This window comes from Theobroma cacao, chromosome 8 (assembly GCF_053813885.1).
Source record: "Theobroma cacao isolate CCN51 chromosome 8, ASM5381388v1, whole genome shotgun sequence".
Lineage (NCBI taxonomy): Eukaryota > Viridiplantae > Streptophyta > Magnoliopsida > Malvales > Malvaceae > Theobroma > Theobroma cacao.
Window position 1 is genome coordinate 3065742 of NC_142646.1, and position 25135 is coordinate 3090876.

Genomic DNA, 25135 nt, shown 5'->3' on the forward strand with positions numbered 1-25135 from the left:
TTAAGGGTATTTTGAAATTTTACTTGAGTCTAATTCTTTTTGATTGATTTTAGATACGTACTCCTTGTATTAACCGAATTTTACTCTTGAAGTATTTTTCCACAAAAATTAAATCTAGATTGACAAAAAAAATGAATTTTCTTTTTACAAATTTATAAAAAAAAAATTATTATCCAATTATAAGATGGGACATATCCAAAATTAATAAATTGAATAAACGTTTCGAAGATGAATCACGATGTGGGCATTTAATAAATAAACTTTATGTTTGTGTTCGAACTTTTAATCTAAGTTTTGATGTAAAATTTGTGTGTATACAATCATTCGAGTGTTGGTTTGATATATGTTATATAATAATTATGCAATAAAATTTGAAAATAATTTTATTGTTATTGTAATTTATTTATACTTAAACATATATATTCATAAAAAAATAATTAGCTAAAGCATGTGAAGTTGTCGACCTTCATTAGAGCGGAATTCAGATATTAATTAGTTAGTAGTTTTGCACTAATAACTTGAAAGAATTTTAATAAAAAATATTAGGGATCCGAGCGACGAGAGTGGTAGCGTTAGTTGTTCCTTTGCATGTTTGTTTTTTTTTTATTGCATGTTTAACTTGGAGAGATCACGAAATGAACTATGAATATTTTTGTTTACTTGTATAGTGTCTATATATTATAATAAGTGCATGTATAGGTTATTTAAAAAAATGAAAGTTTTTAAAAAGTCGAAATAAATAAATAAATACTAGTACATGTTTTAATGTAGACATTGAACTTTGCAGTCCACAAAATGGCACCAGCACCACATGTTGGTAGGTGAGCCTCACTTTAATTAGCTATTATTATTATTATTAATACAAAGATAGAGTCGTGGCATTTGGGTGCATTGTTTTTATCTTGAAACGTTTTATATACACAATTAACAATTATCAAAAGAAATTTAAAAACTTAATTAAATTAAATTTTTATAATTAATTATTTTTAATTAATAAATAATTTATCATTTTATAACACAAGGCACTGTGTCACAAGTCAAAAGTTAAACATAATCTTGTGGATAAAGAGCGCATTACATAATTAAGTGAGGTAGAATCCACTAAAGAGTAAGTGTAATGAGAGTGTTGCATAATTGGATGATGTAGAATGTCATGGATCCCACATCAGTAAGAGATAGGTGGGTCTTGAGTATATAAACATGGATCTTTCACTGCCTATTAGACATATTTTTTGGATTGAGAACGTAGACATATTGATTAAGCTTATTGCCGCACGAGGTTGGGTTTATTGTCCCAACTCTAATACCATTTATCACATGTTAGAACTTAAATCCAACTTCGTGTGATTTTAAATTTTGAAAATAAAGTTTAAGTAAACTTATAAATTACAAGTCCACATTCTTAACCCAAAAACCATTTAAAGTTTAAGTAAACCTATAAATCACAAGTTTACATTCCCAACTTAAAAAACATGTTTAATAGGTAGTAGAAAACTTATGGTTATATACTTAATGTCCACCTCATCTCTTACGGATGTGAGATCCGTGACTCATTGACTTAAAATATGGATATGTTGTGATAGATAATAAAATGATATATTGATATAATCATGTAATATTTTTTACTTTTTAAATTTATATTAAGTGAGTACAAATGATAATTAATATTTTAATTAATAATAATTAATTATAAAATTTATTTGATTCAAAATTAAAATATATAGACTTGACTGAAATAGTAATAAAAGATAAAATTTTATTTAAATTTTTTTAATATTTAAAAACTCTTTCAAGCATTATAAAAAAAATTATATCAGGGAATATGTAATCCGCGGGTGTTCAAACACACGCCTTTCTCGTGGAAACAGGGAAAACGCGAGGAAGGTAACGGGCTACCAGCTCACAATCAGAAACATCCGATAGATCATAGCCGTCCAAAAGAGTCCAACTAACTTTATAAACCGTCATTACGTTTCACTTGACTTTCCCCAGCCTCTCCTTCCCAATTCGAGTGGGATGGGGCTGGGAGGAGTCTAATTAGAACTGGCGGCCTTTCGCTCGCACGTGTTTAGCGAGATTCTTATACGGTATCCTCGTCCTTGCCCTATAAATTGCAGGAACCCATGTAAAAAAAAAAAAAAACAAATAAAGGCCTCAGAGAACCAACGGAAACCAATAAAAAAACAGAGCAGAAACATTGGAATATTGTTAAAGGAGATGGCAAGTGAAGCTGAGATTGTCAGGAAACCAAGATTTCTTTGCCTCCATGGATTCAGAACAAGAGGAGCGATTCTCAAGAAACAGATAGAGACAAATTGGCCTCAATCAGTGTTGGAAAAGATTGATCTAGTTTACCCTGATGCTCCTTTTCCGGCACAGGGGAAAGCCGACGTTGAAGGGATCTTTGATCCTCCTTATTACGAGTGGTTTCAGTTCAATAAGGTAAACAAACACTATTTTACGTTTTATTCTGTGATATTTCTGTTATTTTTCTTGTGTTTTTTTTTTCCCGGATGAAAAAGAAAAGCGGTTTCATATATATTGCAGGAATTTACAAGTTACACAAACTTTGAAGAGTGTCTTGCTTATATCGAAGATATTATGATCAAGCAAGGACCATTCGACGGTCTCCTTGGTTTCTCACAGGTGTGTTTTCTTGGTCTTAACGTCTGGTTTTCTGTTTGCTTGCCGAGAAACTGAAGGAATCTTCAAGTCCCCTTTCTTGTCTCTGTTTTTTTTATTCATCCCAAATGAAAAAAACAGTAGTATTACCAAGTAACAACAAATGACATGTGCATTTTACAACTTTATATAATTCCAGGGAGCTATCTTGTCAGGTGGGTTGCCTGGACTGCAAGCGAAGGTGAGTTGATACTGCTCTTCCTATTTTGAAAATTTATTATTATTATTATTTTTCTTTTAAACATTTGTTAGGGGCCATAAGAGTTAAGGATTCGTGCAACATGATTGGGTGTGTTTGCAGGGTCTGGCTCTCACAAAAGTTCCCAAAATAAAGTATTTGATAATAATTGGAGGGGCTAAGTTCAAGTCCGAATCAGTGGCAGAGAAAGCGTACTCCTCCCCCATTCAGTGCCCATCCCTCCACTTCTTAGGCACACACATTCCATCTTTCTTCTACCTTTTTGAGTTGTTTATTTTCGCAAAATTTTGGAAGTTTTAGCTTTGCTTGCTGAAATCTAAAAAGCTTATGAATTCTGTTGACTTATTTTGAATGCTAAAAAAATTATGTTAATAAGTAAATTACTTTCAATACATATTAAATATTACATCTACAGATGAAATTAGAGTATAATTACCATGAGTGTAGAAAAAAAATACTTTTTGTTAAAAAAATATATTTCTTAATTTTAAAGTATTGAATAATTTATAGATCATAATTACAAAAATTTAATGATTTATATTACAAACCTTAACGTTAAATAATATTTGCATTTATATATAATTATTAATTTAAAAATAAATAAAAAATTTTATTTGTAACCTAATATTAGTTAATACTTAAATAATTAGTTACAATATATGGAATTGTCTTCCTTTTTTGGGAAGGACAATAATTAATTTCCGGCCATCCTTTCTTTTCATTTTTTTTTTTCAGGAGAGACAGATTTCTTAAGACCAAATGGATTGGAGCTGTTGGAATCCTGTGTAGACCCCGTTGTCATTCATCATCCACAGGGCCACACTATTCCCAGATTTGGTAGGTTTCTATATGCAAATGGTTCCTTTTGGGTAAAACTTGCATGGATTTTTGCTTGTTCATCTGATTCGTAGAATCTCTATTCTATTCCTTTTTTTGGTTGTTGTTAATTTCAGATGAAAAAGGATTGGAGAGCGTGATGAGCTTCCTGCAGAGGATTCAAAAGATGTTGCCTGAGAAACAAGCAAAGGAAATATACTCCACAGCCATAGAAAATATTATTGAGATTCGAATTCGTGCTCAAATATAAAAATAATTAATAAATTAAAAATATAATATAATAAAAAAATAAATTAGTATTTAATCAAAGAAATAGTCAAATCTTACAGGATCAATATTTGTGTTTTCATGTAACTTTTAAATTAATTATAAACACTCGTAAGTTTAAGAGTTACATATCTTGATCTAGTTATTATAATCAAGAGCCAATTAAATCCAAAATATTTGTTTCTTCACCTTTGGATTTGTCAAATCTTTAATCATCCAAATGTTTGGTCTCTAACAGTAATTTACACAGTAATTGAATAAGACCTTCTCAAAAATAAGATTTTATTTGTGCTAGTAAGTTTTGTTTTTAAAACAAAAAAAACAAAAGTTCTTGTCGAATCTTATTATTAATACTTAATAACTCCTTATTATTGCACTAACATGAAAAAAAACTTCTATCACATATAATTATGCAATTAAGTATGCATTAAATGACAATATATATATATATATATTTCTTGATCAATCCAATTAGCTCAAGGGCATATACTAACAATCTCCCACTTACACTTGAGTCAATTATTAACGTATCCAATTTCAAACTCTTTCACTTAGCGATTGTGTCTCTATTAGGACAATTCAAATTGCAATATTTGAGAATATGTTAATTTATATGTTTGACAATCTCCATTGTCATAATCGATATACTAATTTAGATCACAACTAGATCTTGATTCCATTATTATGGCTCTTATTATTACTTTAACAACTCAGAATCATTTATTAGTTCATTAAACCAATGATTTAAATATCTCATCTTTTGTGGCCTAAACAAAAGATTTATATCAGATTATAGATATAATCATGTAGTTATCTCTTGTTTTGGAACCATTCCAATATAACTGCTCAATCATGACTTTATGTCACTTTTAACATTTAGGATTCTCTTTATGTTAAACTCCTTTAACATGTCATCTTAAATTCTTTTGTTGAGTCTCTTTTTAGGCTCTAACTCTTTAGTCCCATTTTGTTTTTCTTAAACTGATAAATGTATCGTATGCATTTTTAATGAGTAACTTATCTTATTCCCATTAACCTTATGATGTGCACAAAATATGTTTATCTTATTCAACGTATTCAACTATTTTGAATTTATTACATTGAATAAGGATTATTATATAATCATTCATGTTGGATTATTTAGTAAACTCATCTTATATGAGTAGTGCATCAATATGCATCCTACTAATGGTTTGTATTTAATGGATTCATCTCATGAATTATGCATCCTTATGCATCCCATTAAATTAGTTTTTATGCATAGATCTTATCTATTGGATCTCATAATTTCATAACCTTTGATTTTTAAAGTGTCATTAGCTCCTACTATTTCTATCATGTATAGAAATCTTGCCAAGTAAACTTATTTACTTTCCTTTGGGGTGTGTTATCCATAACTTTTATGTATACTTACATGTCATTAGTCATTTATCATTGGTTATGGGATGAAATCCTCTCAAAGATTAGTTCATGCGATTTATTGGGTTTGGAATGCTTTGCAATTCATCTCTTATGAATTCAATATGATAATCAATTGTTATTTAGTTTTAAGCAATCTTAATTTAGATCCAAGATTTCATTAAGAATACTCTTTGACTAAATATGTTCATAATCCTATTATGAATTCATTAAGTTATGACTCAATTTTATCTAAGTCAACTAATTAATTTTCTTTTTGATTCATAATCAAAAGAAAAATAATCTCACAATGCTCTTATCATTATGACTTAGTATTGATTATCATATATGCAAGGTTATACTTAAGGATAAATAATTTAAAACAATTCTAAAATAAAATGAGATGTAATGTAAATATATAAATATATATATATATATATATAAGATAAGCATCTCATGCTAGCAAAATATAAATCTATGTTTCCTAAACATAAAATAAAATATTTAGCCATAGCCCCAAAACCAAAACATCTCATATTGGTAATCATGCCATGAAACATTCAATGTTCTAAAATTATTTATTATTCCCCACTCTAATCTAGGTCGTCAAGCTTGATCACCATCAACTAAGGTTGTCCTTTTCATGATCCTATTCTTCACCGCTCCTTGTCATTAGTTTCTTCAATATGTCATACATATAAAACCATTAATAAAGAGTAAGGTATCATATACCAAGTAGTGAAAAATAAATCATCATATGATTCATACCTGATGTGGAAACTTCCTTTTGTTTTTTCCTTATGATGGATTCAAGATAATCCTTGCAATTGGGTCTCCAATGCCCAATTTGCAGCAAAAATGGCATTTGTCATTGTCATTGTCCTTCTTCACTCCTCCAATAGGCTTCATACCTTTTGAAGTTAATACCTTTTCATCATTGTCTTTTTTAGAAAATTTTGTTTTCTTATTTTTATTTTTCTTAAAAGAGACAAGATGAACTGAAGGCTTCTCATTCGTTATGGTGTTCTCAGCCTGTGTGAGCATATTCAATAAACCTGAAAGGATTACCTCAATGTTGTTCATGTTGAAGTTCAACACAAACTGTGAATAACTCTCTAGTAGTGAAGAAAGTACAAGGTCTATGCTCAAATCATGATCCATAACCCAACCCAACTGCTCAAGTCGATTGATTTATCCTATCATCTTAAGCACATGAGGCCTTACTGGATTTCCCTAAGACATTTTACATCGGAACAATTCCCTTGAAATGTCGAATCTCGTTGTGCGACTTTCTTTATTGAACATTTCTCTAAGGTTCAGGATATTATCCAGGGCATTCATGGCTACATGTTGCTTTCAAAGATCTAGAGCCATACTAGCCAACATCACACATGTGACTTGATTGAGATCATCCATATAAACTCTATAGGCCTCATTTTCCTCATTTGTAGCATCATCTCTAGGTTACTTGGGAACAGGTCCATCTAGAACATAAGCCTTTTTCTCTTGTTTCAAGACAATCTTGATATTATGAAACCAGTCAATGAAATTTGGGCCTATTAACTTCTTTGCATCAAGTATGCTTCTAAGTGACAAACTATTCACCATGATGGATTTATATCTTATATAAATCAACATATATGATTATTAGTCATTAACGTAAATTATATAATCATAAAGATAAGGTTTTAGAATCTTATATGATTATTCTCAATATTTTATCAAAATAATAGCCCTCCTCTACTATTTCGAGAAATTTAACCTTTAAACTTCTTATTAAGCTAAGACTCTTTTCATCCCACTATGACCTTGAGTGACTCAACAAGCCATAATGAAACTAATTAAGTAGATAACTTAGCTTACCATTCATATCTTATATAACTCCTAGATCAATTAGGTGACAACTCTTTGTCTAAATGCATCACATACATTTTGCCTAACTATGCCTCTAATACTATACGGTCATGTGTGACACATCCAAATAACATGGTACTAGTTGAGTAAGACCCACCAATAACTCAAACGTACTTGTGTAAAAGTTTGGCATTGAGTGACTCAACAAGCCTCCAATTAAAAGAGTAGCCTAGTTATCTTGTTATATAGTGGAAGGTAACTTTCTGACTCAATATATTAATGAGGGATTTTTATTTATTAATTCATTAATTAAGGTCTCATTGATTTGATGTTGTTGTTGACATGCATAGCATTTATCACATTTCACATATATCATGTATATATACTGAAAAATAAATCTATCTCATGCCAACTACTAGGATGATTATGGACTTTACTAATTCTAATTTCCTCGAACCATTAAGGAAATTAGTTGGTCAAATTCCTAGGGAATTTACACAAACATTGTCTTCAAGCTTTGCTTGTAATCTCCTTGAATTTCCATGGCACCTTTGGGATCTTCATCTTCAAGTTACAAAAATTTTTCTATCTAACCTTAGTTTTACACTTTAAAGTAACTAATTACATTTTATAATCAAGAAACCTTGAGTTACATTCGAGGGGAGTTAGGTGAGAAAAGAATTTTACAACTCAAAGAAAATAGAGATAAGGCAGGGTGCGTAGATCTTATTTTAAAATAAATAACATGAGAAATACATTTAACCATATATGACCTAATCTTCTAAGGTCTAAGTCTATAATCATCCTCGTGCTTTATAATCATAATCAAAAGCATAGAAATAAATGCAAGCTCAATATCGCTTGGTGATCTTATGTGTTATTTGACAAAAATATTAATTAATTCACTTAAAGTGTTAGACTCAAAATATTTGGTATTCTTTTATTTCAAATGAGTGTTTAAGAAATTCTCATTTTCAAAACACTTAAAGTAAACATTTTACTCCGCATTTCTAATTAGAAATTCATTGAAATAAAATTTCCTTTTTAAGACTTTCCATTTTAATTCTTTCCATAATTAAAATTCCTTTTAATCTTGGAAATCTTTTTATTTTAGGTAAACTTCTTAAAATATATCTAAGACAACATTTTAATTTCTAACATTTAGAACATGGATTAATTTCCTAAATGGTGACTTAACAAATTTTAGAAACTTCTAGTCAAACCAAAATTTTAAGGAAAGTTCAATGCTATCACATAACTTTAAGAATTTCTTGTAAGGTAGGAAACTATTTCCTATGAATTTCTCAAATTAAAATACTATCCTTAATTTTAAGAATTTCTTTTAAAGTAAGAAATAATTTTTTATTTTTTATAAATCACCAAAAATTAAAATTCTATCCTTAATTTTTGAAATTGCTTTTAAAGTAGGAAACAATTACCTATTTTTTAGGAATCACTCAAAGTTAAAATAAATGGTATTTAAGTGCTCCTAAAACTTCATAAATCATGAGTCAAACTCATGAAAAAGCTGCTGAAAATTTTCAGCAAGTGTGTTTAACAATTAAACATAAAATTCATGAAGAATTAAGCCACCAAAACTGATCATAGCTGCCCAAAATTTTTTGCATTGAATCTTTGTTGTTTTTGGAATCCGAAAACATGATTTTATGATTCTTTTTCATACTAAATCAAGTCTAGCTGAAACATGCAGTAATTTAATTTGATAAAACTAATATTTAAAAATTAAAAACTGTTCATAACACTTACCCAATGTTAATAAAAAATAATCGACGCATTAGTCCCTAAAACACCTCAAAACTATTCAGTTTTAACTTGGCTTCGCAAGTCTTTTAATCCATTCATTAATTATTCAACTAAACATGATTTTAAACCTTTTAAAACATGTTTTAATGAATTAAATTACATGTTGTCCAGATTTAAATTAAAATAGAAAAAATTTTTAAAGAAAGTCTTTAAAATTAATATATATCAAATCAATACACAAATCAATCTTACTGATTATCACCAAGAATCAAGCATGCAAATTACATGAAAAACATCAAACAAAAGCTTTGATACCACTGTTGGGATTCGACCTCATACTCAAATATGAAAATAATCAATAAATTAAAAATATAACGTAGCGAAAAAATAAACTAGCATTTAATAAGAGAAACAGCTGAATCTTACAGGATCAATGTTTGTGTTTTCATGTAACTTTCAAATTAATTATGAACACTCATAAATTTAAGAGTTACAAACCTTACTCTAGATATCGTAATCAAGAGCTAATTAAATCTAAAATATTTTCTTTTTCACCTTTAGGATTTGTCAAATCTTTAGTCACCCAAGTATTTGGCCTCTAACAGTAATCCACACAGTGACTGAATAAGACCTTCTCAAAGGTAGGATTTTACTTGTGCTAGGAAGGTTTGTTTCTAAAACAAAAAGACCAAAAGTTATTACCGAATTTTATTTTTGCCAGACAAAGAAAACTATTTTCTTTTCTTATTTTATGAAACGGCTGAAAAATGGTTGGAGGCTTAGAGTTTTAATTTGCTAATATGATATATTTATATAGCAAAACTAAGTAGTAACCCTAAATACAACAGTTGTATTTTAATTTAATTAAGTCTCTGTAAACTTAATTAATTTCTCACTATATTTTGATCTATTGTAATTGAGTCTAACTTAATTAATTATCCTTATTTAATCCTAGTCATGTCACTTAATGTGTGTGACCCATTAGGCTTCTAACATGTTGACAATAAATATAAATACTAATCAAATATCAATTTGACAATTGATTTATATTTATAGATCATGAACAACATCTAGTAATACATTATGATCATCCAAATGTTAGAGAGTCAATTAAAGAATTTGACAAAGTCCTTTAGTGATAAGCTTCTCAGTGCAATACGGTTATTTCATCAAATATCCTGGATATGACATTAAGCATGGCTCGGTGTTTACTTATGACATTTTATATTAGTTCTCATAATTCATGACTAACCTTATGAATTCAGGAAACTAACTTTCCTCAAATTCATCATGCTTTGGCCAAAGACTTTATACATGTTAATCAAGAATTGAGAACAAGTGAGATACATCCCCTCTTATTACTTGGGGTGATGAATCCTCTCTTGACCACTCATTCACCTTCGCATGTTTCATGGCATACTCAAAAACACCTTGTTTAGGCATTTGGTCACCTCCAAACCCGTATGGGTGAAATCAAAGTATGTCATTTTCATACAAAATGACCTGATGTCTGAAGTCCAAGGACTAGTTGCACGACTATCACATGAGAACATTTTCCATAAACACTTGAGTGAAATACCAAATGGAGTTCTCATAGCGGATCATGTTCAGTGAACTTGTTATTTAACAAGCACCTACATGTTATCCTCAAGTATCCCATATACTTCAATCTATGAGATCGATTGCTTACTTCCTAAGTAAGGAGGCTTAACATGTATCAGTCTTTGAGCATTGTCAATACCCTGTCTTGAAAATACAATGACTAGGAACAATTTTAGGAATATGACTTTGATGCACAGTGATCTCATAATTGTAACAATTTTACAATTCTCTTGTAAGGCTTTTATGTTCTATGCACTTCATCCAATTAGTACTTTAATTATCTATTATTATTATTACTAAGATATAGTCGTGGCATTTAGGTGCATTGTTTTTATCTTGAAACGATTTATATATACAATTAACAATTATCAAAAGAAATTCAAAAAATTAATTAAATTAAATTTTTTATTATATTTAATTAAATTTTTATATTTTTATTTAAAAAATAAAATTTATAATTAATAATTGATTAATTATTTTTAATTAATAAATAATTTATCATTCTATAACACAAGGCACTGTGTCACAAGCCAAAAATTAAACCTAATCTCGTGGGTAAAAAGCACATTACATAATTAGGTGACGTAGAATTCAGTAAAGAATCAATGCAATGAGAGCGTTGTATAATTGAGTGAGATAGAATGTCACGGGTCCCACATCAATAAGAGATAGATAGATATTGGGTATATAAACATGGATCTTTCATCATTTATCAAATATGTTTTTTATGGGCCAACTTTAATATCACTTATCACAAGTTAAAACTTAAACTCAACTTCGTATGATTTTAAACTTTGAAAACAAAGTTTAACTAAACTTATAAATTACATGTCTACATCCTTAACCAAAAAACCATTCAAAGTTTAAGTAAACCTATAAATCACAAATTCACATTCTCAACTCAAAAAATATTTCTAATAAGTGGTAAAAAACTCATGTTTATATATTCAATACTCACATTATTTTTTACTGATGTAAGATTTGTGACTTATTGACTTAACATATGGATATGTTGTGATAGGTAATAAAATGACATACTGATATGACCATGTAATATTATTTACCTTTCAAATTTATGTTAAGTGAGTACAAAATGATAATTGATATTTTAATTAATAATAATTAATTAATCTTTAATTATAATATTTATTTGATTTAAAATTAAAATATATAAATTTGACTGAAATAGAAATAAGAGATAGAATTTTATTTAAAATTTTTTAATATTTAAAAATCTTTCAAGCATTATAAAAAACAATGATATCAGGGAATATGTAATCCGGGGTTGTTCAAACACGAGGAAGGTAACGGGCTACCAGCTCACAATCAGAAACATCCGACAGATCATAGCCGTCTAAAAGAGTCCAACTAGCTTTATTAACCGTCATTACGTTTGACTTGACTTTCCCAACACCTCTTCCCAATTCGAGTGGGATGGGGCTGGGACTAGTCCAATTAGAACTTGCAGCCTTTCGCTCGCACGTGTTTAGCGACATTCTTACACGGTATCCTCGTCCTTGCCCTATAAATTGCAGAATTGCAGGAACCCATGTAAAAGAAAAACAAATAAAGGCCTCAGAAAACCAACGGAAACCAATAAAAAAACAGAGCAGAAACATTGGAATATTGTTAAAGGAGATGGGAAGTGAAGCTGAGATTGCCAGGAAGCCAAGATTTCTTTGCCTCCATGGATTCAGAACAAGCGGAGCGATTCTCAAGAAACAGATAGAGACAAAGTGGCCTCAATCAGTGTTGGAAAAGATTGATCTAGTTTACCCTGATGCTCCTTTTCCGGCACAGGGGAAATCCGACGTTGAAGGGATCTTTGATCCTCCTTATTACGAGTGGTTTCAGTTCAATAAGGTAAACAAACACTATTTCACGTTTTATTCTTAGATATTTCTGTTATTTTCCTTGTGTTTTTTTTTTCCCCCGGATAAAAAAGAAACGCGGTTTCATATATATTGCAGGAATTTACGAGTTTACCCTGATGCTCCTTTTCCGGCACAGGGGAAATCCGACGTTGAAGGGATCTTTGATCCTCCTTATTACGAGTGGTTTCAGTTCAATAAGGTAAACAAACACTATTTCACGTTTTATTCTTAGATATTTCTGTTATTTTCCTTGTGTTTTTTTTTTCCCCCGGATAAAAAAGAAACGCGGTTTCATATATATTGCAGGAATTTACGAGTTACACAAACTTTGAAGAGTGTCTTGCTTATATCGAAGATATTATGATCAGGCAAGGACCATTCGACGGTCTCCTTGGTTTCTCACAGGTGTGTTTTCTTGGGCTTAACGTCTGGGTTTCTGTTTGCTTGCCGAGAAACTGAAGGAATCTTCAAGTTCCCTTTCTTGTCTCTTTTTTTTTTATGCATCCCAATTGAAAAAACAAAAAGGTACTATTACCAAGTAACAACAAATGACATGTGCATTTTACAACTTTATAATTCCAGGGAGCTATCTTGTCATGTGGGTTGCCTGGACTGCAGGCGAAGGTGCGTTGATACTGCTCTTCCCATTTTGATATTATTATTATTATTATTATTTTTCCTTTAAACCTTTGTTAGGAGCCATAAGAGTTAAGGATTCGTGCAACATGATTGGGTGTGGTTGCAGGGTGTGGCTCTCACAAAAGTTCCCAAAATAAAGTATTTGATAATAATTGGAGGGGCTAAGTTCAAGTCCGAATCAGTGGCAGAGAAAGCGTATTCTTCCCCCATTCAGTGCCCATCCCTCCACTTCCTAGGTGCGCACATTTCATTTTTCTTCTACCTTTTTCAGTTGTTTATTTTTCCAAAATTTTGAAAGTTTTAGTTTTGCTTGCTGAAATCTAAAAGGCTTATGAATTCTGTTGACTTATTTTGAATGCTAAAAAAATTATGTTCATAATTAAATTACTTTCAATATATATTAAATATTACTTCTACAGATGAAATTAGAGTATAATTACCATGAGTGTTGGAAAAAAATCCTTATTTATAATTTATAATTCATTGTTTTGTTGATAAGAATTTTAATTGTCTTGAAATACTTTCATTAAAAATATTTTTCATAATTCTAATAGTATTAAATAATTTATAGATTAATATTATAAAATTTGAATTTTTTACACTTCAAATTTTATATTTTAAAATATTTATATTTATATACAATTGATATATATAAAAGTGCAAGGGTTGAGAAACTTTTTACTTATAAAAGATAATATTTCTACTCATTATATTTCTAAATTATTATTTTTCATTTTAAATAATTTCAATTGTTACATCTCATACTATTACATACAATACTAAATATTATAAATTGTCATTTTAAATATTAATAAGATTTTTTTGGTTTTGTAAGTAAAAGTTGTAATTGCATTGAATAGCATTCTTTAAAAATATTTTTGTTATAAATATTAATCAAATTTATCCAATTTAAAAATATAATTTTAATTGCATTGAATATTTTTTATTAAAAAAATATTTCTTAATTTTAAAGTATTGAATAATTTATAGATCATAATTACAAAAATTTACTGATTTATATTACAAACCTTAACATTAAAGAATATTTGCATTTATATATAATTATTAATTTAAAAATAAATAAAATTTTTTTCTGTAACCTAATATTAGTCTTTTTTAATAATTGAGAGAGGAAGGATTGAACTTTACTTTTTAGGCAGGGAATTATATACCAAGTCAAATGTTCGGGTGAAACCTAATATTAGTTAATTCTTAAACAATTAGTTACAATATATGGAATTGTCTTCCTTTTTTGGGAAGGACAATAATTAATTTCCAGCCATCCTTTCTTTTGATTTATTTTTTCAGGAGAGACAGATTTCTTAAAACCATATGGATTGGAGCTGTTGGAATCCTGTGTAGACCCCGTGGTCATTCATCATCCAAAGGGCCACACTATTCCCAGATTTGGTAGGTTTCTATATGCAAATGGTTCCTTTTGGGTAACACTTGCATGGATTTTTGCTTGTTCATCTGATTCATAGAATCTCTTTTCCTTTTGTTGTTGTTGTTGTTAATTCAGATGAAAAAGGATTGGAGAGTGTGATGAGCTTCCTGGAGAGGATTCAAAGGATGTTGCCTGAGAAACAAGAAAAGGAAATATACTCCACAGCCACAGAAGATGCTTTGGAAGCATAAAACAAGAATCGTTTAATTATTAGCTACTTAGCTTGTAATGGCATTGATTATAAGCCAATAGGCTCGTATTGGTTATTTTCTAAAAAAGAAGAAGAAATATTCAAAATTGAAAATCAATCATGAAAAAAAAAAAAAAAATCAAAATATTTTTTAAAAAATTTAAATAAAATTTTATTCTTTTATTGTTGTGTTCAATTAAATTTTTTTATTTTTATTTTGAATCAAATAAATTCTTATAACTGATAGTTGACTAACTGTGTTAATCATAACATCATTTGTCATTTTATGTTACGTAGTGTTGATATGGTATGATAATATGATATTTTTCACTCATCACATCAATATCACATGAATATAAAAATAATAAGAGGTGTTTTAGTTATTATCATTTAATCATCAATAATTCAAAAAAAATATATAAAAATTTAATTAAATAATAAAAAATTATTTAAATAATTCAATGACTTTTTAAAATATTATACCAAAAAAAATTTAGCAATCCACCCAAGTTATGCAATGGAGCTCTATTTCTCCATACAATAAAAAATAATAAAATAATGTTTATAAATTTATTAAAAAAAGAGATAACTTATTGCAAAAAAAATAATATCCAAAGATTAGAAGACCGAATCATAAATTTATGATGCCAGCAATTTTATTTTTGACAAATATTGAATTTTAGATTGATTAAAATTCTAAATATTGTTTTTGAATAACATTCGAATAGTTGTATAATTTTAAATTTCTTATTTTAGGTGGAGTCATTTCTATTTTCAAGTGTTATCAAAGATAATATTTATAAATTTATTAAAAAAAGAAATAACTTATTGCAAAAAAAATATAATATCCCAAAAATTAAAAGACCAAATCATAAACTTATTATGCCAGTATTTTCATTTTTGACAAATATTGAATTTTAAATTGATTAAAATTCTAAATCGTGTTTTTTTTATCAACATTCAATTGTAAAATTTTAAAGTTCTTGCCACACATTGAGTCTTGTTTAATTCTTATGTTTTTCTATTTACTTAAATTTTTTGAATTATTTTATCTTTATTTTTTTTTGGATGTTTTTCATAACAACAAATATATGTAGTACTATAATTTTATGGTATTGTTTTTATTATTCTTACTTTTATGTATCTAACCGGTAAAAAAAAAAATTCAGATAATCTAAAACAAAGGAAAACAATGTTGGGAGTGTTACGCAAAGGCGGAAGAATGATATGCTCGCTTCTCACCCAAGCACCATTCCCTCTCGCTTATTGTAGCTCTCCTTCTTCAATTTACGAAGCCAAACCTTCTGGTTATCTCCCTCGCTTCTCCTCGGTAAAAAGCTTCTCATTCTCGCTCTCCTCAAATCCATCTATCCAACCCTTTAACAAGTAAGATAATGTTGTTTTGATTAACAGGGTTTTCTGTGTCCAATTTCCTGCTCTGCAATCCGAGCGTTGTGTTCGAAATCCGGTAAAGTGGGAGGAATGGCGTCGTCGCTGCAAAATCAGGGTTCTATTACGTACCTAACTCAGCGAGAAGCTGCCGAGATTGATGAGATTCTCATGGGTCCTCTTGGCTTTAGCGTTGATCAGTTAATGGTTAGTTACTCGCTTTTTTAAACTCATTAATTACTTATATATACATTTGTTGAACGGTTTCAGTTGATGTCAATTGTCAGGAATTAGCTGGTTTAAGCGTCGCCACATCGATGGCTGAGGTAATGGCTAATACCTCTTTCTATTTTGTTTATCGAATTTCTCTGGTTGCCAACTTGCCATATGCTAATTCAAACATACAAAATATCCTTGTTTTTAAGTTGACCTAAGCATGCATAAGGAGCTTCCGATTAAAGGGTTCTGCTCCTTTTTTATCGATGTTGAGCTGATTTCTTTACTTATCTTGCTACATTACTACTAGAATGTCAAATATATATATTGTTTAATCAGCAATTGTGCTTCATCTTATATGTTTTTTTCAGCCTTCAAAAGGAGCTTTTCTTGTTGCAGGTTTATAAACCAAGCGAGTATAATCGTGTTCTTGCCATTTGTGGTCCGGGAAATAATGGAGGCGACGGGCTGGTTGCTGCTCGTCATTTGTATCACTTTGGATATAAGCCATTTGTCTGTTATCCCAAGCGAACTTCCAAACCCCTTTATTCTGGTCTTGTTACTCAGGTATGATTATGATACAAGGGCTATAGTCATAACAATCTTGAAAATTAGCTTACTTGGTTTGTCTGAGTTGTTATTTGATCTGCTGGTTTTGTAGCTGGAATCTCTGTCAATCCCTTTCCTGTCAGTGGATGAGTTGCCTGTGGACTGGTCAAATGACTTTGACATTCTAGTAGATGCTATGTTTGGCTTTTCATTTCATGGTAAATACTTTCAACTTGATGTCTATGTATATACTTTATGATGCTGCAACATTACTGTTATTACCATGTATCTAGAAACAAGTTAAGATCATGCTGCTGTGATTCTCCTTTTCTTCCCCATCAACTTCTATAGTTTAAGATTCTTATTTCTTACTACTGCTACTGGAACTTTTTATTTTCTTGATTGTGAAAGTGGACAGTACATACTTCAACTTTCTCTAATAAGCTATCTTATCCCATTTCCACATCTATCTGCGCTCTGGATTTTATGGCTCATTTCATGGTGTGATCAAATCACTTATTGCCTCCTGGTTAGGTTTTGATCACTATTTCTGGCTTATCTTTCTTTTTTTTTTAAAAAATAATAATAATAATTTAATAATCTTAGTGAAATTTTTAATTCTTTTACATTACATAAAACTTTTTATTTGCCCAATTAGTGTATAATCATGGCATGAAGAAAGTTTGTGATCTCATGATGGGGTGCAGTATCGGAAAAACCATGAAATTCTGTGTATCATCTATATTCATTGTTTCAAATCTTTCAGGTGCACCGAGGCCACCTTTTGATAATCTGATCGAGAAGCTGGTTCACTTAAATAATTATAAACAAAGGCAACAAAAGTCCCCTGTGATTGTGTCTGTAGATATTCCATCTGGGTGGCATGTTGAAGAAGGTGATGTTAATGGTGAAGGAATTAAACCTGACATGTTGGTACGTCTTTCATGCAGCCTTAGTTGTGCTTTGGAAACTTATGTTTTGTTGTTGTTTAAACACGAATAGTTATGCACCCACCTTTATATTAAATATTCATGTGTCTAACTACTGCAAATTTCTAATAACTTTATTTTAAATGTACACAGGTTTCTTTGACTGCTCCAAAACTGTGTGCCAAGAAATTTTCTGGACCTCATCACTTTCTAGGTGGTAGATTTGTCCCACCATCTATTGCAGAAAAATATAAGCTTCACCTTCCCCCATATCCTGGCACATCTATGTGTGTCCGAATTGGAAAGCCTCCACAAATTGATATATCAGCTCTCAGAGAGAATTATATGTCTCCAGACTTCCTGGAGGAGCAGGTGGAAGCTGACCCTATTGATCAGGTACGAGTTCGCAAGTCAAATTATGCCGTTCATTCATTTTACTTGATTTGAAAATTCATTTTTTGTTGGTGTCTTCTCACAATCAGTTATTTGATTTATTTCTTTTATCATGTAAGCTTCTCACTTATCTTGCAGTTTCGCAAATGGTTTGATGATGCGGTGGCTGCTGGCTTAAAGGAACCAAATGCTATGGCTTTGTCAACAACAGGAAAAGATGGAAAACCGTATGTTTCTCTGGTTTTGCTGCAATCATGCTTCTTTATTCGTGCTGCCTTTTTTTTTTTTTTTTTTCTAATGAACCTTAATTCTTTGAAGCTGTAAAATGTGTCAGTTTGGATCCTAGCTGCTAGTCTAATACATATTATTAAGAAATGAGCACATATTTTTGAGACTTTTTCTGATCTAATGGATGCACTCTCATTTCCACTTCAGGGATGGATCCACAATGGGGGCAGCTGCTCCCACTGGAATCCTTAAGAAAATTTGGGAACTATTTAAAATGTGCCAAAATTTTTTGAAGAAATTTGCTTTTCCTCATACTAAATATGAGAACCCTGCTTATAATTTGAGGTAATTGAATAATCATAGCATTTTAATTGTTATTATCCAAACCCTGATTTTTAAATATTAAAGTTGGTTTTGGGTAGTTTCTCTTGTGTAAGAAGCTGAGTTAATGATGGACATGGACAAAAATGAATGACGACAGTGTTTTGTACTTACGAATATATATTGACTAAAGTTAGTTTTGATATTACTAATTGTCACTATATTTGTTGGAGTAGCTTTTATGATGAAGATTGTGCAGAATCATTTGTCTAACCAGTGAGTAATTTAGATTGTATAGTCATGACGTCAGCTGTAGTGAGACAAGATATGTTAAGTGGTACTAACAATGAAACATACCGTACATTTCAAATTATGAAAATATGTTGAAAACAAGTGGAGGGTTTTGTTTTTATGGAATAATGTGATTGGTTAATCTTGTATCTTAATGTTTCCATAAGTTTAGGAGAGGTACTTGTAAATTATATTCTTAGTTCTTATAAAAATTGTAAATGAATTTCCTTTAGGCTGTAAATGGTTGTTGTTTCTTCAACCTTCTTTTCTTTGGAATTGTAAAGTGCTTGAAATTTGAAAAATTCTTCCTCTGAAGAAAATAGTTAGATTATGCAACTTTATTAGTACTAATCCTCTTCATCAACTCTGCCATTCTTTTTTTGGTTGAAATTCGTAACGACCTGGTCAAGCTTCATCCTGAAATAATTCATATCTCCAGCACTTCTAGATGTCCTAATACCTTTTAATGAAATAGATATGGTGATGATGACTGCCAGCAACTTCAATTAAACTTTAATTGCACTATTTCAAAACTTTATACATTTTGGATATTTATTGGTTGACCTTTTCTCATCTCTTTTTAACCATCTTACTGTCTGCTGCAGCTCATCAAGAATGGTATTGCTGAAAAGTGTGGACAAGGATGGGTTTGTTTGGTTAGTGTTCTTTTCTGTCATGGAATCATGTGCGGTTAACAGAGTTTTTTGTGATTTGATATTGTTTGTGATATTTCCTATGTTTTTACTTCAAGCAGGTACACCAATTATGAAAGTCGGAAGGCACGCGAGTTATCAGAAAATTCTCATGCATCACTTCTTTTCTACTGGGATGGGCTTAATCGGCAGGTAGGACATTGAGTTCTGGCTTGTGCTTATCCATTATGAAATGCTGAAGTAAATCAACTTTAGTTGACGTGAAAATTATCTTTTGGAAGAAATCTGTTCTAAAGATAATCTTCTCGAAAGCATGGTTCATTTTGGAACATATGACTAGCATCTGCATGCAAAGACTGAAATTACTGATTCAACATTACCTAATTCTGATGCCAAATTCTCTATCATTTCCTTTTCTTACACTTGATTTGTTTGATGGACGACATGCAATATGGGTCTTGAACAGTTTTTAAGATTCCTTTTAACATATTAGGACTTAGTGTGGTTCAGGCCTATTGTTGAACTCTTTATATATGTTTTCACTTTATTTTCAACACTGAACGTTCTTGTGTCGTAGTAAATATGGAAATGTTATTCCCACTTGCAGTCAGATGCACTTGTGATATTTTGGTTCCAGAAGTAGGATCATTGACAAATTTAATGTATGCTTGAAGCAAGGGAGTAACTGCTTTTCTGGTCGAGTTAGCTTGGTCTATTACTAACCATGAATTCTGGCTATTGATGCCTTAGGCTTCATAGTTGATGTGGATAAGATGGTCATTATCAAAATCACAATGGATGGTGAATTTAGGTATAATGGTTCTGTGTATGAGTGTGTGTGTGTGTGTGTGTGAGAGAGAGAGAGACTTGAATGATGGATTGTGAGTTAGATGATAGAAGTTCTGTACTTATGCATGTCATGTCTGGCTTCCTCTGTGCCTGTGTAAAATGTGTAGAACAATCTGAAATTCTGCTGGTATTTGGGTGTACCTTGTAATTATGTATGTTAACCAAAAGACATAACTAATAGCCTCTTTAATGAATTGAGATGTTGCAGATATATGTGGGAAATTGTTTTTGACCTTTAGACATAAACTTGATGTATTGAACTTTCAACTTCCAATATATAATTGAAGTTTGCTGCAATGTGGAAAAGTATCTGATTAAATAGTACTACAACTTTATAGCATGTTGATATGTCTCCTTGATGAACATGGCTATTATGAACTGTGATTTCCAGGTAAGAGTGGAAGGATCTGTGCAGAAAGTTTCTGATGATGAATCAGAGCAATACTTCCACAGTCGTCCTCGAGGAAGTCAAATTGGAGCAATAGTTAGCAAGCAGGTCTGTGACTTTAACATCCTGTTACGTTATACCGGAAACATGAATGATAGGGCTATGACATGTATTACCCCTGTTAATGTCCATTAGAAGTAAAAGTGATAGTTTGAGAAAAATTTAAGGATTAATTTCTTTCTTCAGAGTACTATAGTTCCTGGACGGCATGTATTACACCAGCTATACAAAGAATTAGAAGAAAAATACTCTGATGGGTAAGTTGTCTAATTTTCAATTGACCCTGATAGTTTGGTTTGTTCGTATATTGTATATGCAGCTATGCTTCAGGTTGTTGTTATTGGCTTGATTTCCGTTAATCTCTTTCTAAATGAAGCTCTTGTTTGATTTACTTCTAAATTCAATCATGATCAAGAACCTGCATCTATTGAGTTCATAATCACAAATGACCAGCAATATGACAAGCTAATGACTCCTTTGGGACTTGGGAGGAAACCAGAACTAAAAATCCTTATGTTTTTCTTTTTGGCAGGAGTTTGATTCCAAAGCCTAAACACTGGGGAGGATACAGACTTCAACCTGAGCGTTTTGAGTTTTGGCAAGGACAGCAGTCCCGTTTGCATGACAGGTTGTTTACATCCATTTTCTTGCTACAATAATTGGCCTGTAAAATATGAATAGAAGGAGGATTTTAGCCAAAATCTATCACAATTTCAAACTCTTTCTGTTTTGGCTTCAAACAGGATTTGCTTAATAATGATATGGGCCATTTTGTTTAGGTCCATATTTGGGTTAATGCTAACTCCTGGATGAGCTGATAATTGGGTCAATTCCAGAATAGCTTATAGCTGACAATGCTTTCTATATTCCAATTACAAGTTAAACCACCTTGAGTGGTAGTTCGAAGCAAGTCCAAGTCACTGAAAGCTCTTCCTCTCCTCCTGCCTCTTCTCTCTTTCACCCTCCACTCCCTGCAACTCACCCCCCCCATCCCACCGCACTTCTCAAACATGCCACAAGGAAAAGAAAAAGTCTAGGTTTGCAGAAAAATGTGGATTTTACACTAGAGCTACATCTCATTTTGGTATCTGTTCCTTTGCCTCTTGACAGATGCTTGCTTTACCTTGGAAATAGACGAACCGGGAGCAGAATTTAAATTGTGGTTAAAATTCATGGAAGGTTGGTCCAATTGGTAATATGTGTGCTATTTTGGCAGGTTGCAATATTCCCCTCAAGAGATCAATGGGAAACAGTCTTGGAGAATCGATCGTTTGGCCCCCTGAGTAGTATTTTCAGCTTCTTCACTGTGAAATTCACCACTGTGGTATTTATATCATTCGTTTCTATCAAAATTTGGATACGTATCAATCACATGCCAGATGCTGTTAACCTTCTAAGGATGTAATCTATTAATGGCATTCTGAGGTGTGACACTTTAAACAAATACAAGTTTAACACCAGCACCTCATAAATACGGAGATGTAGGTCTGAAATTTGATCGGTGTGGAGAACGGGGGTAAATAACATGGGCAGGATCTCTTACATTTAGTCGTGACTGGTGCACATTCATATTCCAAAGGATGTGAAACACAATAGTAAATTTGACTTAAATTTATTAGCGCTCTTCCCTATTGCCTTAGCCAATATTTATAGACTTAATTTGCTTGCAATAAAAGTGCTACTTTTTCTCTGTTAGGGGCTTAGGACATTCATTTTGTTGCCCTTTTTTAATTGCAAATTAACTTAATTGGTCAAAGCCTCTTTGCTTATAAACATCTTTAGCACATTTACTAAAGTAATTCCTGTCTAATCTTCCCCTTTGCTGTTGGGTTGTTCACAAGTTGAACATCATTAGTAGTTAGATGAACGTGTTAAACAGTCTATTCTATTCTATCTAGTCTCATCACACAAAATAAAGTCATGTTGAATCACCATCTAATCTTTTCCTTATCCCCTTGAGCTTGCATAGGATAACAGATTTTCCGAATTTTCCATGAGCATGATAACATACAATTTCTAGATACCTGTTTGTAAACATTTGACTAGCAATCGTATTTGCTGGCTATCTTTTCAACACAACCACTCTTTTTGCTGGCTTTGGTGAGCAGTTGTGTGCAAAGGACAAGGACCCGAATGGCTGAATGCTCTTAAATACCACAATGAGCTTTGTTGACAGTTATGATGGTAAGTCACTTTATTAGTGGATATTAAACTTTCCTTGTTATATTCCAATTTCATGATTGGGACTGAGGTGTTTACCGTTGATAATCATGGAGGAATACCCATGTTTGCAATCATGGTTGTTTTGACACCGTCTCTGAATTGGAGCGTCTGAGTTTGCAATTTGTTATTTGTCCATCGAAAAGGTCTGCATCTCAGGGATTTATTATTATTTTGTTTTTATTTTTTGGTATCTTTAGGGGAAGGAAAAGAATGGAAAAGAGAGAGTTAGGCAGGCTTTATAGGACGAAGCCATCTGCTTTATTTCATTTCATATTGGTCTGATTTGCAAGCTTGTCCAAAAGTTTGGAGATATCTTTTATGGATGCTTCTTGATATTTAAAATTTTGAATAAGGTTGAAGGGAGGGTAATGCTGCCGATTCTGACCAAATAGGGCTCCACCATGAAAATTAAATATCAGGACTTCCTTTTCAAGGTTCTTTTGACCAGCTTAAGCTGAAATCTGACACACTACTTTTTCCGAAAGGCCAATTTGATGCTTGCTGGGTGAGACTACCCCACTTTCTTTTTTCAAAGGTCAAGTTTTCCCCTTGTCAAATTAGTGGCGCATCAGGGATCTTGGGGTCTTTTTTTTTTTTTATAACTGAAACTCAAAAGAACAATGAGCCCTTGCCCTTGTCCTCACACACATCAGCCGAAAGATCCAAGACCTAATTCATACCCTCTTATATAAAATATAATTGTTCTCACACAGAAATGATTAGAAGATACCCTCCCCCTCTCTCTCTTTCAAATCACTGCATCTCAAGTCCTACTACGACTTGTTAAGGGCTTGGCCTCTGTTACTATAATAATATTCTCCCAAGTTGGTAAAGCTTGTCTGATTAAAAATCACGAGATCATGTCCAGATTTTTGATTCATAGATTTTTAAGGAATCCTTTTTCCACGACCATGGAACCTTGAACCTTGAAACAGACCTTTACTATTGGTGAAGCATTGAGCACCAAATAATGGAAGGATTGTCCCAACTGTTCAATCTGCGACCCAAGAGCCTTGTCCCCCCCTACAAGTTGAGGAATGTTCCATGGAAACTACTTCTTCGCCAGACGATGCGTTTATTCTTCCATCACAAGTCGTGTATAAGTTAACCTCAAAGAATTGCTATCTATAGGATTGACCTGTGGTATCTCATTCCATGTAAAGAATCATTCTTGACCTACACTATCTCTACTTTTTTTTTTTTTTAATCAGTTTAAATAAAAACAATACATATGATTACCAACCACGTTGCTATTCATATACCTACATTCATTAGGTATATATGACCTAAAATACAAATAAAATAATTCATGAAAAATGAAGGATCCAGACAATATAAAGAAAAAGACAATAGGGAATCGGAGATTTTATTTCTATGGCTTTAGGACGAATGAAGAAGCAACTAACTAAGTAGCACTGCACCACGTTTTTTTGCTTAGGTCATGATAGGGCAGAAGAGAGTGCTTGCTACTGTTCGTTGCAAGTTCAAAATTTTCAAACTCGTTGAAAGAGCAGAAGAAGAACAAGCATCGGAAGTGGGGCTCGACCCATTGTCAAGTGGTTGGAAACAAGCACACGGTGAGGGAGGACCCTCCTCCCCTCTCCCCCCCTCTCTCTCTCGTTTACAACGTGACACGCAAACTCTAAACCTGCCTATGCCTAGGCTCTTCCGAAACAGTGTTGTTGTTGTTGTGAGACGACAGACGGTACTTTGCCTTCAATTTTTAACTGTTCCCAACCCAAGCTTACAAAGCTCGCCAACCCTGCCTAATCATGATGACTGATTTGTACGGACGGAAAACAAATTCTCCACTGGTGGAAATGAACTGCTAAGTCCCAAGTCCTACATCAAAGAATAGTAATCTTTGATGAAATTTCCATTAACAGGGCACCT

General features: G+C 31.6%; 3 protein-coding genes across 8 annotated transcripts; all 3 read left to right on the forward strand.

Moving 5' to 3' along the window:
- Positions 1-2006: 2006 nt before the first annotated feature.
- LOC18591766 (uncharacterized) lies at positions 2007-4279 on the forward strand. Of its 2 annotated transcripts, none has more exons than XM_018126172.2 (6): positions 2007-2442; positions 2548-2646; positions 2822-2863; positions 2984-3113; positions 3617-3718; positions 3835-4279. In XM_018126172.2, the coding sequence occupies exons 1-6, from the start codon at positions 2218-2220 to the stop codon at positions 3966-3968; spliced, it is 732 nt and encodes a 243-aa protein (XP_017981661.2). In that variant the 5' UTR covers positions 2007-2217; the 3' UTR covers positions 3969-4279. The 2 variants fall into 2 exon arrangements, with proteins under 2 accessions (XP_017981661.2, XP_088664962.1); XM_088808836.1 differs by having other exon boundaries at positions 2984-3072; positions 3835-3934.
- A 7775-nt stretch (positions 4280-12054) lies between these two features.
- On the forward strand, positions 12055-15043 carry LOC18591764 (uncharacterized). Of its 2 annotated transcripts, XM_088808796.1 has the most exons (7): positions 12071-12466; positions 12574-12676; positions 12784-12882; positions 13060-13101; positions 13223-13352; positions 14425-14526; positions 14639-15043. In XM_088808796.1, the coding sequence occupies exons 1-7, from the start codon at positions 12384-12386 to the stop codon at positions 14752-14754; spliced, it is 675 nt and encodes a 224-aa protein (XP_088664922.1). In that variant the 5' UTR covers positions 12071-12383; the 3' UTR covers positions 14755-15043. The 2 variants fall into 2 exon arrangements, with proteins under 2 accessions (XP_088664923.1, XP_088664922.1); XM_088808797.1 differs by lacking the exon at positions 12574-12676 and having other exon boundaries at positions 12055-12466.
- Positions 15044-15922: 879 nt separating this feature from the next.
- Positions 15923-23605, forward strand: LOC18591765 (pyridoxin (pyrodoxamine) 5'-phosphate oxidase). 4 transcript variants are annotated; one of them, XR_016028046.1, is made up of 15 exons: positions 16152-16349; positions 16430-16468; positions 16758-16925; positions 17020-17125; positions 17674-17840; positions 17990-18232; positions 18368-18456; positions 19675-19725; positions 19824-19914; positions 20963-21067; positions 21206-21276; positions 21552-21647; positions 22236-22343; positions 23128-23203; positions 23296-23605. XR_016028046.1 is itself a non-coding variant. In XM_088809297.1 (14 exons), exons 1-14 carry the CDS (start codon positions 15946-15948, stop codon positions 22300-22302), a joined length of 1614 nt encoding a protein of 537 aa, XP_088665423.1. In that variant the 5' UTR covers positions 15923-15945; the 3' UTR covers positions 22303-22634. The 4 variants fall into 4 exon arrangements, 2 of the variants coding, with proteins under 2 accessions (XP_088665423.1, XP_017981725.2); XR_001929119.2 differs by having other exon boundaries at positions 23440-23605; XM_088809297.1 differs by lacking the exons at positions 23128-23203; positions 23296-23605 and adding an exon at positions 15923-16083 and having other exon boundaries at positions 16167-16349; positions 22236-22634.
- The last annotated feature ends 1530 nt before the right edge of the window (positions 23606-25135 follow it).